We start from the raw sequence: 15,326 nt of genomic DNA, 5'->3' as shown, positions 1-15,326 counted from the left end.
CACACCCTCATGATTTTATACACCTCCAACGGTCACCCTTAACCTCCTACATTTCAAGGAATAAAGTGCTAGCCTGCCCAACCTCTCCCTGTAACTCGGGGCCCTAGAGTCCTGGCAGTATCCTAGTAATCTAAATTGTTACTGTGCACCATTGGGCTATGACGGGCTGTGTTGCTCTGTGAAGTGTGTTTTCAAGGCCCATGCCACCAAGAACGGAGGTGAACTTATCAAGGGTAGAGGACTTCAATAACTGCTGGAAGGGCCATAAATTGTAAATTCCTCCAACCTCCCTATTTTCTAGCCCCAAACCACCTCCCTCCCTCCCTCCCTCCCCACCCCCCCCCGAAGATTTCTACACTGTTTCACCTGTGTCCTTTTATGCATTGCCCGTGCCTTTGTACAGTCATTGATGCGTGTACTTTCAGTTGTGTGCACATTGAAATTTGGAACTGCCTGCCTGAGCCTCGATCTCTGTCTGAATGTACGCCCTTCCTTAGTCCTGGCCAAGATTTTAACCAGCTGGCCTAATGGCCTGGATTTTGCCAAGTTTGTTAACATTCCCAATGGAAATGTCAGCAAATTACACAGCTCAATGCACATGTATGGAGGCCAAACCTGCTAAAGGTGCCTACATCGGGTAAGATGAGGTGTGAATGGAAGAGAATTCATTCACACCTTGACACCATTCCCTTTAGTGTGAATGGAAGAAAATGGCCAGTTAGAGCCTCAGTAATGTGTTCTTTATATTGTGGAAGGACTCTTCGGTTCTAAGTGTAGAAATGGCCTTTTACTTTTTTTAATCTCTACTGGCTTGTTATATAAGATATTTTAAAAATATTTAGGATGTTTAAATGTGTTTTGGTGATTTAACTTGTGTATATTTTTGTTTTGTTTTTTTACAATCTTTTAAGCCTTTGTTTTAAACTTGTATTAGTTTTCGAATGCTTCTGAATTCCCAGCACCATTGAGAGTATTAGCATTATACGATTGTGGATGGGGCTCTGCTGAGACACCTCCCCAGGTTGTGACTTTATGAAGTAAAGGTTCCTCTCCACACACGAGGTCCCACCTCCGAGGTCTCCACTTGGTATTTCTGGAAGTTCCCACGTGGAAGTTTGCAAAAGGCAGCTGTGAATTCTTATTGGATGTCAGTGGCAAAAACTGACGGCGATTTCCATCCCCTTGCCTCTTTGACTGAGTATTAGCTTTTTTCTGACTTCCTTCTTGTGAAGTGTTTGACATTATTAAAAACAAGTTGTTGCAGTGTGTTAATGTGCAGTATTGGGACGGAAATTTGGGATGGTTTATAACTCACTCCAGTATCTAATCTATGGTGCTGCATCTTCTGCCATTAGCTAAATATTGATGTTGTAGCATATATGTGTTAAATTCCACTTCTGAAATTCATTTCCCCTTCATTTCAGAGGAGTACAATGCACATTTCACCACATATGTTAAAGGATAGGTCTTCACCTCCAGTTTTTCACTTGGGTTAGCATTGATATGTAAGATATTTAATAGTAACAGTATTTATGATTAAAACAAAGTTTGAACCACTTGGTATATTCCTAAGTTTCCTCTAGTGGTTTGTGATGTGCTGGAGAAACAGTGTGTTGACCTGCCTGGGTGAAGAGCCAGGAGCTTTGTCAAGTTTAGCTATGTGTATGGGAATAGATTGCATAGTGGTTGGCCGTGACACTATTACGGCTCCAGCGATCAGGGTTCAATTCCTGTCACTGTCTGTAAGGAGTTTGTACGTTCTCCCGTGTCTGCGTGGGTTTCCTCCAGGTGCTCCGGTTTCCTCCCACGTTCCAAAGACGTACGGGTAGGTTAATTTGGGTTTAAAATGGGCAGCGTGAACTCGTTGGGCCGGAAGGGCCTGCTACCACGCTGTAAATAAAATTATATAAAAAAAAATTTTAATCACATAAACAATTAATGCAGTTACATGTAATACAACCAAAATGCTGGAAGCACTCAGCCGCTCAGGCAGTGTCTGTAGAAAGAAACACACCTAATGTTTTTGGGTGTGGGACCTTCTATCAGAACTGGCTTTAGCTTTCCAAGTTATTTTGAAGGTAGCTACACACGTGGATACACTTCAGAATTCCAAAGTTAGACTGGTGCGTGGCCAACCACACTTTTGTTGGCGGGGTGCTGAGCAAGGATCACGAGTTTTTTTTTGCTCCATTCAGATAAAAGTTGGCCTTTGAGTTCAAACATTGCGAGACCACTGATTAAGAAGTAATTGGAACACTTCCTGTTCGGGTATCCCACGCCTCACTGAAGCACGGTTCTGTTTTCATGCCTGAATAGCTGGCAAGCTACAATGACCTAGGTATACTGGTGAGCTCAAATAGATGCACTGGATAGGTAAAGCAGCGGCTGCCTTATTGACTGTTTTGGTCTTGGAGTGGGCCTCCACTGCAAACTTCAAAGTTTTGTGTATCGTCAGGAGTAGGGACCGGGTAGGGATGAAAGAATGGTTGGTGAGGGTGGGGGGGCTTGGTTACTGAAATATTGGGGCCAATGCCTTGGGTTCTGGGGAGGGAGAATTATCATGTGATCTGGGAACTTGGATGGAGGAACAAACGTGGCTGGCACTTTGGGTGGGGTTGGGGCAAGAGCAGTTGCCGCTGGTGTTGTGGTTGGTGGTGGGGGTTCCAGCTGTGGTTGGGGTTGAGAGGGAGAATGATGGCAGCCCAGTGATATGGGTGGAGTTGGTTAGGGAGAAGGCACAGGTCTGGTCATTGCTGTGGTCGGGTAGGGAAGCAAGATTGGTCATGGCCGGTGCTGCACTGGGGCTTTTGAGTGGGAGGAGCACTTGGGCTTGTGGTTAGAACCTGTGGCTGGGTCTAAGGATTGAGCAACATTGAGATGAGAGGTAGGGGTTAAATGCTGTTGAGTCCAGGGCCTCTCAAGGTTGCTGCGTCAGGACATTGGGAGGAAGGGCAGCAGCTCGGAGGGTCAAAGAGACAGGAAGGCCGTCAGAGGCATGAGTGCAATGCAATGTGGTGGGGGGAGAAGCAGACTGGAAGGCAAACAAAGTCCTTGGCTGAATAGGGTCCCATGTGTCATTGTGTTCGGACTGACCAAGCACGTTTGCCCTGAGGTCGAATGAGTACCAACTGCCCTGGAATGAGCACAGAGCATTACGTGGAGATGCCATCATCCCGTGAAACTCTGACCTGATCATTGCTTTGGATGCAAGAGTGACTCACAACAGAAGTTTCCAGTGTGATGTGAAGCAATCCAGAAATATCCATTACTCTTTGGGGGAAGAAATAAGTTGACTTTCATTTACACAATGCTGAGGGAAAAACATGGTTTTGCAAATGAATGTCCATCAGTCTCTGACAAATCTTGCTGATGTTTCATTCAGATACAACCCTGATCAAAATCTCCTTGCACAGACCTTCAGGATCGAGGATGTTCTGCCTCCACTCTGGCTGAGGAGGCCACCTCAGAACCAGCAGGCTCCGCCACAGGTGATGCAGGCACTGCCTGACGGGGTGGGCGGGCAGTTTGGGAGGTGGTGCCAGAACGTCAACTTCTGAATGCTCCTGTCGAATGGTCTCGGGTGCTTGATGCCACCCCAACTGTTCCTTCAGTTTGAGTAGTCATGGACGAGTGATTCCCAGACGTCAGTGGGGATGTTGCACTCTCCAACGAGGTTTTGAGAACATCCTTGAGTCGTCTATCTGCAGAGTAACCTGCGGCAGAGCCCAGAATAGTGTCATTTTCGGGAGTCTGCTGTAGGGTATGTGGACCAGCCATCAGAACCCATGGGATGTTGGTCTGGGTAAGGATGCGGGCAATGGTTTGCCTATGCTGTTGAGGATTTTGCAGAGACAGATCAGTGGTATCTCCAGTGTTTTGAGGTCCACAAGGGATTCTGCAGATGCTGGAATCTGGAGCAACACACCAAATGCTGGAGGAACCCAGCAGGTCAGGCAGCATCTATGGAGGGAAATAATCGACCTGCAATGTCAACTGTTTATTTCCCTGCATAGATGCTGCCTGACCTGCTGAGCTCCTCCAGCATCTTGTGTGTGTTTTGAGGTGCCTGCTGTAGGGAGTCCACATCTCCGAAGCATATAGTAGGGCAGGCTTGCCTGTTGGACTATGAGCTTTATACCAGATTTGACTTCTTGCTTTTTCCCTCAGATTGCCAAGGGCTGTGTTAGGGGCACTGAAGGTGATGGCAAATTTCACCTCTTGATGCCTGCCGAGACATTGGAAGTGGCTCATGTTTTCCACAATCTGGTCGCGGATGTTTGCTGTCAGGGCACCGTGTTATGCAGTGGGGGGAGGTTGGTAGAGTGTGAAATGAAGTTTTATGCTCTCGTGCTTCAGTGAACAAGTTGATGATGACTTGTTATAAAATTTAATATTTGGTTCCCTCCTCTCTACATGAGTGACAAAAATGGAGAGAGTAAACAAACAAAAGCTGGTAGGACCCACACCTGCAGGACTTGAGCACATCTATGTAACGCCTTTAGCACAAAGAAAAGTCCCAAAGTGCTTCCCTGAAGCATCATTAAAATAAAACTGCACCTGACCGAAAGAAGGTTTTGCAGAGGAAACCAAATATTTGCCATTGAGGTGGACTTTGAACACCGTATCCTTGTCGTCACCATGTAATGTTATCTGCCTCCGCTCGTGTTCTGCTGAAACACTTGGTTACCTCCTGGAATTGACTTTTCCACCACACTTCTGACTGGTTTCCCTTGTCCTATTCTCTTTACATAAACCTGAGCTCATCCAAAATTCTGCCACACACGTCCCCTTTTAAAACTTAAAACTTCAAAATTTTATTTATACAGCATAGTAACAGGCCCTTCCAGCCCAACGAGTCCGAGCCGTCCATGTTAACCTACCCGTACGTCTTTGGAATGTGGGAGCAAACCAGAGCACCCGGAGGAAACCCACGCAGACACGGAGAGAATGTACAAACTCCTTACAGACAGCGGCGGGAATTGAACACTGATTGCTGATGCTGTAATCGCATCATGCGAACCGCTATGCTGCCGTGCCGGCCTTTTGCTGAGCATGATTGGGGTCCTGGTGTTCTTGCCCTTGTTTTCAAATTATTCCATGCTTTGATCTCGCACTTCATAATCTCCGGCTCTCTACAGCTCATCTTTGCAGCTTTCTGATGCTTGCATTCCTCCGATTCTGATCATCCCCAGATTTAATTGGTCCACTATTGGTTCTTGTATCTTCAGCTGCTAGGGCCCTAAACTGAAATCATTCTCAGCCCCCTTCCGAAATTGTTCTGCCTCACAATCTTTCCTACTTTAAGACACTCCTTAGTTTGAAAAGCTTTTTGTCACCTTCCCTGATATCTTCTTGCGACTCTGTGAATTTTGTTTGCAATTGCTCCTGTGAAACATAAGATAAAATATCTTTATTAGTCACATGTACATCAAAACACACAGTGAAATGCACCTTTTGCGTAGAGTGTCCTGGGAGCAGCCCGCAAGTGTTGCCACGCTTCCAGCACCAACATTGCATGCCCACAACTTCCTAACCCATGTGTCTTTTTGGAATGTGGAAGGAAACCTGAGCACCCGGAGGAAACCCATGCAGACACTGGGAGAACGTACAAACTCCTTACAGACAGCGGCCAGAATTGAACCCGGGTCGCTGGCGCTGTAATAGCGTTACGCTAACCGTTACACTACCGTGCCTGCCATCTTGGGTTAGAAGTAATTACAATGGCTAGAAATCCCTCTGCATGTGTGTCTCTAGTGCTGCTTTCAGAAATTCCAGAAAAGGTTGTGGGATTCTGCACTGTGCAGTTTAAAAGTCATCTTTGTTGGCTCCTACCTGGAAAAACAAAAGCTGTTGAGGTTTCAGTGGCAGTACCAAGAAGCTGCTTTTGAATTCCTTGCTGATGCCTGCATATAGCCAAATAGCTGAGACTTCATCAGCCACAACCTCAGCACTCTTGCAGCTGCTGATTTGCCCCAATTATTTGGGGACAGGGAGTGTGCTCCCAGATTCAGAAGCTGGTAGATAATGTTACTTGCTGGAGGGAAGTATTGTGTGCAAATATCTTGGAGAGTTGCCTGACCGGTCTTCATCAAGAGCAACAATATAGACCAGTGTAACAAAATGTATCAGCTTACACTTTCCATTGATGTCTCCATGGGCTCTGGACCAGTCGAACACCAGTTGACTCCTACTCGATATCAACCTCCTACGATTCTCTGATTACCCCAGTACAGGCCTAGTGTCTGACTTTGCAGATGGCTTGACTGGTTGTTCATTGTTCAAATGTCTATAACTGCTTCCAGGAAATTTTACTGTGGTTTTCAGTCAAGTGATTGGTGGCCACCCGTGTAAACAAGAGTAACAGTGCTTGTCTACTTTAAGGTATTATTCTGGTCTGTTTCTTCGGAGGAAGCTGTGAAAACAGCCTGCTAAAGTTGAGAGAGCTTTGGCGATTTATTTTAATTTAACCACGTCCCTCTACTCTGGGCAACACAGCGGTGCAGCTGGTAGTGCCACTGCCTCATTGCACCAGTAACCCAGATTCAATCCTGACCTCGACTGCTGTCTGTGTGGAGTTTGCACATTCGCCCTATGACCCTGTGGGATCTCTTCCCCCCTCCCCCCCCCCCCCCCCCCCAGTGCTCCCGTTTCCTCCCACATCCCAAAGGCATGCAGAAAGGTCAGTTAATTGACCATCGTAGATTGTACAGTGATCTACAGGATGTACAGGACGAGGAGGCGTACAGGAGTGAGATAGATCAGCTGGTTGTGTGGTGTCGCAACAACATCCTCACACTTGACGTCAGCAAGACCAAGGAATTGATTGTAGACTTCAGGAAGGGGAAGTCCGGGAGAACACACACCAGTATCCATTGAGGGGTCAGCGTGGAAAGGGTCAGCAGCTTCAAGTTCCTGGGTGTCAACATCTGAGGATCTATCTCGGGCCCAGCACATTAACAAAACTGATGCAGTCACGAAGAAGGCACGCCAGCAGCTCTACTTCATTAGGAGGTTGAGGAGATTTGTTATTGTCGGCAAAGGCTCTTGCAAGTTTCTGCAGATGTACAGTGGAGAGCATTCTGACTGGTTGCATCACCGCCTGGTATGGGGGCTCCAATGTGTAGGATCGAAGGAGGCTGCAGAGGGTTGTAGACTCAGCCAGCTCCATTACAGGCACAACTCTCCCTGCCTTCGAGGACATGTTCAAGAGGTGGTGCCTCAAGAAGGTGGCATCCATCATTGAGGACCCTCACCATCCGGGACATGGTCTCTTCACGTTACTACCATCGGGGAGGAGGTACAGGAGCCTGAAGACCCACACTCAATGTTTCAGGAACAGCTTCTTCCCCTCCGCCTTCAGATTTCTGAATGGCCCATGGACACTACCTCATTATTCCTCTTTTGCACTATTTATTTATTTTTGTAACTTAGTAGTCACAAGATCACAAGACAAGGGAGCAGAAGCAGGCCATTTGGCCCATCGAGTCTGCTCCAAGGAAAAGGGAAAAAGAAATGGGGTGGGAAAAAAAAGAAGAAAAGAAAAAAAAAACTATTCTAATCCATTTTCCAGCCTTATCCCCATATCCCTTGATACCCTGACTATTTAGATATCTGTCTATCTCCTCCTTGAATACCCCCACTGATCTGGCCTCCACTGCTGTGCGTGGCAAGGAGTTCCACAATTTCACCACCCTCTGGGTAAAGAAATTTCTCCTCATCTCTGTCTTGAAACTGTACCCTCTAATTCTAAGATTGTGCCCTCTGGTCCTGGACAACGCCCACCAAGGGAAACAGCCTAGCCACATCTACTCTATCCTTACCTGTCAACATTTTAAATGTCGCTACGAGGTCCCCTCTCATCCTTCTGTACTCCAGCGAGTACAGTCCAAGAGCCGACAAACGCTCATCGTACTTAAGCCCTTGTGGAAGTGCAGCTTGCGAGGACGTTGCTTCTCCATGATGTCTCTGTAGGAGCTTTACTCCCCATTAATCTTGGGCGGACGTGATCAGTCCAAAACAACAAACTGCTGGAGGAACTCAGCGGGTCGGGCAGCACCTGTGGAGGGGAATGGACAGTTGACGTTTCGGGTCGAGACCTTTCTTCTAGATTGGATGGTAGAGGGGAGATGGCCAGTATAAAGAGGGGAGGGGGGTGGAGCAAGAGCTGGCAAGCGATCGGTAGATACAGATGAGGAGGGGTAATAGGCAGGTGGAGGTGGGGGAAGCATGGAAATAGAGGCGGGAGGTGACAGGTGGAGGTGACAAAGGGCTGCGTATGGTGGAGTCTGGGAGAGGAAGGTGGAGCATGGAATCAAGTGATGAGGGAGGTGGAGAGGGCAGGTGGCAACAGGAGGCAGAGGGGACCCATCAGGAGGAGTGCGTGGCTGATGGGCAGATGGAGGAGGGGAGGGGCTAGGGTGGGTGTCGGAGGAACCGGGTAAATCAGGAGGAGAGGGAAATGATGGGGAGGGTGGGGCGGTTTGCCTGAAACTGGAGAATTCAACATTCATGCTGTTGGGTTGTAGACGACCCAGGCGGAATATGAGGTGCTGTTCCTCCAGCTCGCCTTTAACTTCCTCCTGGCAGTGGAGGAGGCCGTGTCAGTGTGGGAACGGGGAGGGGAACTTACGTGGCACGCAACTGGGAGCTCCAGACGGCCATGGCATATGGAACATGGATACTCAGCAAGTGGTCCCCTGGGTGCCTGTATTGCCTTTATGTTCCACATCCACACCACCCAGCAAGAGGACTGGTAGGTCTCGCCAGGTCTCCGTTGGAAGGTGGTAAGCTCGCAGTAAACTGAAGAAGCAGAGGGAAGGTTTGGTGTTGAGTTCAAGCAGCCTTCAGAACAGGCTGTCAGCCTGCAGACTGATCTACAGCAGGCTGGCTGTCAGCCCAGGTCTTTAAATCACACAGTTTCTGAGCAGTCGGCACTGGTAAAAGGTTGGTCTGTGTGGACGACGGCTGGCACTTCACAGACCAACATGATGTGCAATCCTATTCGTGACGAATGTCGGGTGTTGCACTACTGCCAAAGTTGTTTTGGGGGGCGGGTTCTCACTAGGAAAATAACGCAGGGGGGGGGGGGGGGGAGCAGGGATGAAATTCCCACTAAAAAATCAAGGGTGGAATTTACAAAGTCGCTGTGGCCCAGAAGTATGTGTAAAATTGGTCCATTTTTCAGAAGTGTGTGGGAAAAAAAATTTCTAGCCTTGGTCGTTGATTTTTGTTTTAAACGTGTTTAAATGAAGAGCGGAGAGTTCCCAGCCCAGGGCTCAAATGTGTGATGGACTGTTGTTGGTACACAACGCTTTACTTGCACCTGCATGAACGACAGAGGGCAGAACAAGGGTCGTACTGGACATTTTGTACCTCATTACTAAAGTAATCTTGCACGTAACCCACGCCGTCCCTGCTTGGGAAGTGTTTGAAGGGGGACTGCAGAGGGGACTTTACTCTGCCCCTGAGTGCCCGGTAGTTAGATACAGTGCACCAGAAGTGGGTTAAAATGGAGGCTGCATTCAGCACTGATGCTCAGCTGGGGTACGTGCAAAAAAAAACTAATGGCTAAATTGGTGAACTTGATCTCTTGTTTCTTTAAAAAAAAGTCATTAGGGTGGTTTGTACCTTAATCATTTGTAAAAACATTGGGTGTACATTTTGCAATGGCACCGGGACACTGAGCTTGTAGCTGGCTCGTCCCTTCTGCACTGGAAGCCTGTCAGTGCTTGAAAGTACACATTCAGGTTTTTTTCTAATTTTTTTTTAACTAGGCCTCTTAACTTCCTTCCATCCTTCGTAATTCTTATTTCTTGTATAACTTGCATTCTATTCCAACCCATTTACACTGCTTTATTTTTCTTTTTATCCCCCTCCCTTATTACCTTAAGACCACCCACCCTGCTGCAGTTAACAATGACCTTGTTCTGCTTGGGACAAGTTGACACAGTTCCCTCCTGCCCCAGAAATAATTTCAATGCCCTACAGTCTGTGGGTATGAGCTCACAGAAGCCTTGATCTCAAAGGCTGTAGAGTTCTTTTAGAGGGTTGAAGCAATAGGAAGAGAAGAAAGGTCACAGATGCAGAAAGAGCAAATCTTTTCACTAGTAGGGGGCATGGAGAAATAGTGTGAGACGGCGGAGAATCTGGTGTATCCTTGTGTCGAAGACAAATGCGATGAAGTGCAGTTGAAGATCGGATGTGCTGGAGTAATCAGTCCTGATGCAGGACCCCCATCTGAAATGTCGACAGTTCCTTTGCCCCCATAGATGTCCGGCAGTGTGTGTCGCAGTAATTGCTGGATAGGTTATGCGGCCACCTCTTGTTCCACGCTCTCTACAGAACATTTTACGGAATTACCCCTCTTCCTTGTCGTTACAGGTTGTGAACGGCGCAGAAATGAACCGATCACCATCCCAAAGCACCAAGGAGGAAAATGTTCTGGAGGGTGAACCAGAAGGTAACAAAGTCAATCTGCTAACTGGAAACTAGTGAAGAGAGAATCCAGCGCATAGGTTCACCTCTTCCTTATTGTGGTTACCTTGGGACATGGCCATTCCCCAAATTGGAGGCGCATTGCTCGATAACTAATGGGCCACAGCTGGTGTGGCGGTAGCCTGGGGCGATGCCCTTTTCCTGCCCGTGTAGAGCAAATACCCTGCTATTTGAGTCAGGCAGCAGAATTAGCCGAGATGGAGGGTTGCTGCTATGGAAGTGCACGTTCCTGAATCAACATCAAGTGCTTTAAACAAAGGAATCAGGTTTTCAGCTTTCACATCCTGAAGCCATTCACTTCCCTCAGTCTGTTCAGTTGGATCATGACTGATTTGCATTTCAACTCCATCTATTATCCTTGGTACAGATCCCTGAATACTCTCAAAACCCTTTCCATCTCATTTCTGAGAGTTTTTAATTGAACCCAGGCCTCGCCAGCTCTCTGAGAGGAGAGTTCCAGATGTTCACTGACCTGTTAGCAGAGAATATATTTCCTAACACCATCCCTGAATGGGTTGGTTCTAAGTTTAAGACTATGGCCAAATCTTGTGGGCTCTCCAGGAGTTATTTCCTTGCCAGCTATCTGTTCCTTTAATCACCTTGATTAGATCGCCCTCTGTCTTCTGTATTCAACACAAGTCCAGCCTATTCTTTGCACTGTCCTAATTTAATAGCATTTCGGTCCAGCTGGGAATTAAAACTCAACGGTAATGTAGTGGAGATGTTGGTGGATGCACTTAACCACGGATAAGTACGAGGATAGCAGAGTTCTCCGAGAGATGATCAATATGTACCATGAAACCTTGGCATTATCTATATTGCAGGGGAATAGTTGGACAATGCTCAATCTGAGCTTTGCTTTATCAGGAACGCGCTGATGTTCCTGCCACACACCAGTCGAGATCCCCCGGAGCCGGAGGTAGCTGAAGGTGGCCAGGGACGGTGTCTGCTGTGGTCCACCCACATCTTGCCATTTGCTCGGGAGCAGCACACCGGACCCTGCCCAAAGGTTGTGAGTCCAAGTCCAGAGACCTGACACTTTGACGTAAGCTGACTTTCCGGTGCTGCTGTGAGACAGGCTGTACTGTCAGAGGTTCCAACTTCCACGTGGAGAAAGGCCCTCTTAGATAAACAGGTCCCAAGGCTCTATTTAGAGGAGGAACAAGGAGATCCCCAAGAAGTTTTATTTTTTAACTTATTCCTAGAAAGAGAATATCTGGTTATTATCTCATTGCTAGTTGAGAGAACTTTGTGTGACCTTGCACCTTATTGCACTGCACTTTCTCTGTAGCTGTGACACTTTACTCTGTACTGTTATTGTTTTTACCTGTACTACCTCAGTGCACTCTGTACTAACTCAATGTAACTGCACTGTGTAATGAATTGATCTGTACAATCGGTATGCAAGACAAGTTTTTTCACTGTACCTCGGTACAAGTGACAATAATAAACCAATACCAACTTGGTTGCTATAGTTCCCATGTTGTAAGGTGCTCGGGGACATGAAGTAGTAATGAAAGGTGCTGTATAAATGCAGGCTGTTTATTCCTTTCAGCTGGCATTGGTACCCTAGGGTTGGAGAAAAAGGGTAAATCCAACAACTGAGCTGGTTGCTGTGGTGATTCCCCAGTGACACTGGGTTTTCACCTGACCACTGACCTTTTTATTTCTCCTTCCCAGTTCCCGACTCTTCAAAGGATCATCCCAAGACAGAAGGCGGAATGATTTGGAAAGTCACTGGCGGTCTCTACAACATCACCAAGGGAGCCGTCGGTGCCACAGTAGGAGGCGTGGTGTGGCTGGGTGGCAAGGGGCTGTCGGCAACCAAGACGGCTGTTACCTCTGTGCCAGCGGTTGGCGTGGGACTGGTGAAAGGTGGCATGTCCGCCGTGGCGGGAGGTGTCTCGACAGTGGGCTCCACCGTGGCCAGCAAAGTACCTTTCACTGCCAAGAAGAAGGACAAATCTGACTAAGGACTATATGGCAGAGAGCCTAAAATGGACACATGTCACTTGGACTCTTGCCAGACCTGTTGAGTGGAGGGAGGGGGGGTGGGGATACGGATTTGCTACATTTCACCTTTGGTCTGAGGGGTTGTGATTTGGACCTTTTTTGAATCCATCAGCTTCATGCACACTGGGTCTTATTTGCTATGTGTTGGTCTATCTGAGCAGAGGCGTAAAGAGGAGCATCAGTGTGGATTGCCAAGGGAGCTGCCTGACTCTCTATCAGTTGCGCGAGAGAAGCTTGGATCTTTTCAAGAGGGGGAGATGGAAAGGGGAGAGAGCTCTGGCCATTGGCAGCTTGGGAGATGACAGCTCCCCCTCTCAAATCCCCCTGGTGCACACACAATTGTCATCCAGAATTGGAGGGATTCCTGGGTGTGAGTGAGAGGGATCCAGAGCACTCATCGCTGGGGCACACGAGATGCTCTGCACCAATAACCCAGGCTGAGAGCCCACTGCAGAAGTCCTAACATTGTTTGAGGATGAACAGCCCTGCTTAAATAGCTGCGCCTTTCCTCTGCGGCTGGGCTGATCCTTCCGTCCATGACAAGTCCCAACGAGGAATTAGTTTTCCAAATGAGTGTCAGTGACTGTCCTCTTGTTTTCTGTCTTTGCTCACTTTTACTGAGAAGATCCAGTAAACCAGAGCAGGCCCCTGTTCTTTGATGAGGCGTCAGTGCCTCTGTCCCATTTCCACAGTCAATGCATCCACTTTTGTTTTAGTTTTAGTGACTATTATGAGTGAGGCTGTTGGCAGTGGGGAATGGGGCGCTTTCCATTTCAAGTACTCCTGTCTGTAGCTCGGTTGAACACTACGCGCAACTGAAAGAGAAGCAGATCCTGGCTCTCCTCAGTTGGAATCTCTTGAGTCCTATTTTTGAAAAGGCCCATTAGCTAGGTGAAGGGCACTCTGTTCGTTGCCACAACAAAAACTGGGACCCGACCTTCAGAGGCCAATCCTGCGGTGTTATGCCGTGGGTCAATAGGTCTGTTCACTGCCCAGTCTGGTTGTGAATGATAACTGCCTAACCAGCTCAGCTGGTCAGGGGTGGGTTTTGCAGACAGAGCAGGCATCATAATAGAGCCCAGAATGTTGGGTTTCAGCACTTCCTCCTCCACTTCTGAAGTTGGGACTAGTTTTGGTAACATCAGAACACTCTGAGCCATTCAATCTCTCCAATGCAGCTGAAAGGTAAGCAGGAATTGGGATTTGTATTTACAATGTCAAGCTTTTGTGTGGAAAGCTAAGGAAAAAGATTTTTTTTAAATCTGATGTTGTCAGGAAAGGTAAGTTGCCAAGTTACCTCGTGGTTCCTGATCATGAGAATGTCCATCTGTTAGGTTTGCCCTCTCTGGTGGGACCATACTTTGGAAGGTCTTCTCAAATGACTTCTCTTTCCAGCTACCTGAACCCTATCGGTTGTTCATTCATGGGCCCTGCAATTGCCCCCAGTGCTCTGGACTCCTACCCCAAATGCAGTTTTACCAGTTCCAGTGCCCCCATTGCATCCTGAATCCATTGACAATTGTGAAAGGGCAGAGAACGTTCTTGGTTTTTTTCTCCCAGATGGTCCAGGAGATCGGTCATTAACCGAGATAATCTAGGAGGTGTGTGTTAAAGCGAGTGATCCACACTTGACAATCCGACTGTTGCCTTGATGCTCTACTTCCCCTCCCATGTCTGAGTGTGGGCCGTGCCTTGACAGGGAGCCTGCAAGGTTGCATCCCTGCTACCTTACAGAACTGCTTCAAATTATGAGGTGCATACCTTGTTGTGATCTAGTTTGTAATTAAAAATGAGTTGTAACTGAATAAATTTGAGATGTTCTTATTACATGAAATCTGGGATCTTTGGCACTGTTTAATGTTCAGCTTTTTTTTCTGTGAGCAGCAGTGGTCTTAAACTCCCCCCACCATACTCATGGGACTGCAGCTATAGAGACTGCACCAATATTGTCACCTAACCACCTCAGACCTTGTACTGGGCATGGATGATGTATCATACTGTAGCTTTATAGTGTGTCCCCCTGGGACTCCCTACTCAACAGGCCTGGTGTCAGTGGACTGCCGCCTATGCTGAGCCCAAAACAAGATTAAGCTGAAAAAATGGACTTCAGGGGCGGGGTGGGGGGGGGGGGGGGGGAAGCATGTTGTGTTCAGTTTACATTTTAAAAGACTTCTGGACACCTTGCCCTTAAAGCCCAGCATACCTTCCCTGACACCAGCTGGGTTTTGGGCAGCTGTGCACGTTGGAGCTGAGGTCTGTACCCATCATCAGGCTGCCTGCCTGTGTACTGAGTTAACGCTGGATGGACGATGCATAGTCAGAGCCTAAGGTGTACTCGGCAGAGCTGTGCCCAGTCTCTGACCGGGTGTGCTACTGTCTTGTATACCAGCTCGTGGAAAGAGGCCACATTTTGATAGCGGTTTGTATGTGTCTATACATAGAAACACTTTTTATCAGTATTGTATTTTACACCTTTCAGTGAATAAATATATTTAGCAGATCTCTGTGTGGTGTCTTCCACTTTGCAACTGGTTGTGTAACAGGGGATTGTTCAGACAATTTTGGTCCACCAGGTGTATGTGTGTGTGTGTTAGTGAGTGGATGTGGCAGAGAGCAATGGATATAATAGTGACTGAGTGTTACACAAAGTCAAAGTCGAGTCAATTGTCGTCTGCACGAGTTCATGTGTGCACAGGTGCAATGAAAAACTTATTTGCAGCAGCATCACAGGCACAGAGCATCAGATACACAACATTCACACAAAATTATACAAGAAAGACTACAATTAGAACAAAAGAAATCCATTGTAGTGCAAAGTG

At 47.5% G+C, this 15,326-nt stretch overlaps 1 protein-coding gene across 4 annotated transcripts in view; it reads left to right on the top strand.

The window, feature by feature from the left end:
* LOC127580690 (transmembrane protein 263-like) overlaps positions 1-15,007 on the top strand; it is a 29,702-nt gene extending 14,695 nt beyond the window's left edge. For 2 of the 4 annotated variants that reach the window (XM_052034448.1, XM_052034449.1), the window contains 3 exons: positions 3,383-3,488; positions 10,381-10,459; positions 12,175-15,007. In XM_052034448.1, the coding sequence (XP_051890408.1) occupies positions 10,399-10,459; positions 12,175-12,467 (354 nt within the window). In that variant the 5' untranslated portion in view covers positions 3,383-3,488; positions 10,381-10,398 and the 3' untranslated portion in view covers positions 12,468-15,007. The remainder of the gene's footprint in view (positions 1-3,382; positions 3,489-10,380; positions 10,460-12,174) is intronic. The other 2 variants (XM_052034446.1, XM_052034447.1) reach the window with 1 other exon arrangement.
* Positions 15,008-15,326: the final 319 nt, after the last annotated feature.

This window comes from Pristis pectinata, chromosome 20, assembly GCF_009764475.1.
Source record: "Pristis pectinata isolate sPriPec2 chromosome 20, sPriPec2.1.pri, whole genome shotgun sequence".
Taxonomy (NCBI): domain Eukaryota; kingdom Metazoa; phylum Chordata; class Chondrichthyes; order Rhinopristiformes; family Pristidae; genus Pristis; species Pristis pectinata.
Note: the sequence above shows the minus strand (reverse complement) of the source record. Positions and strands in the feature narration are given on the sequence as shown.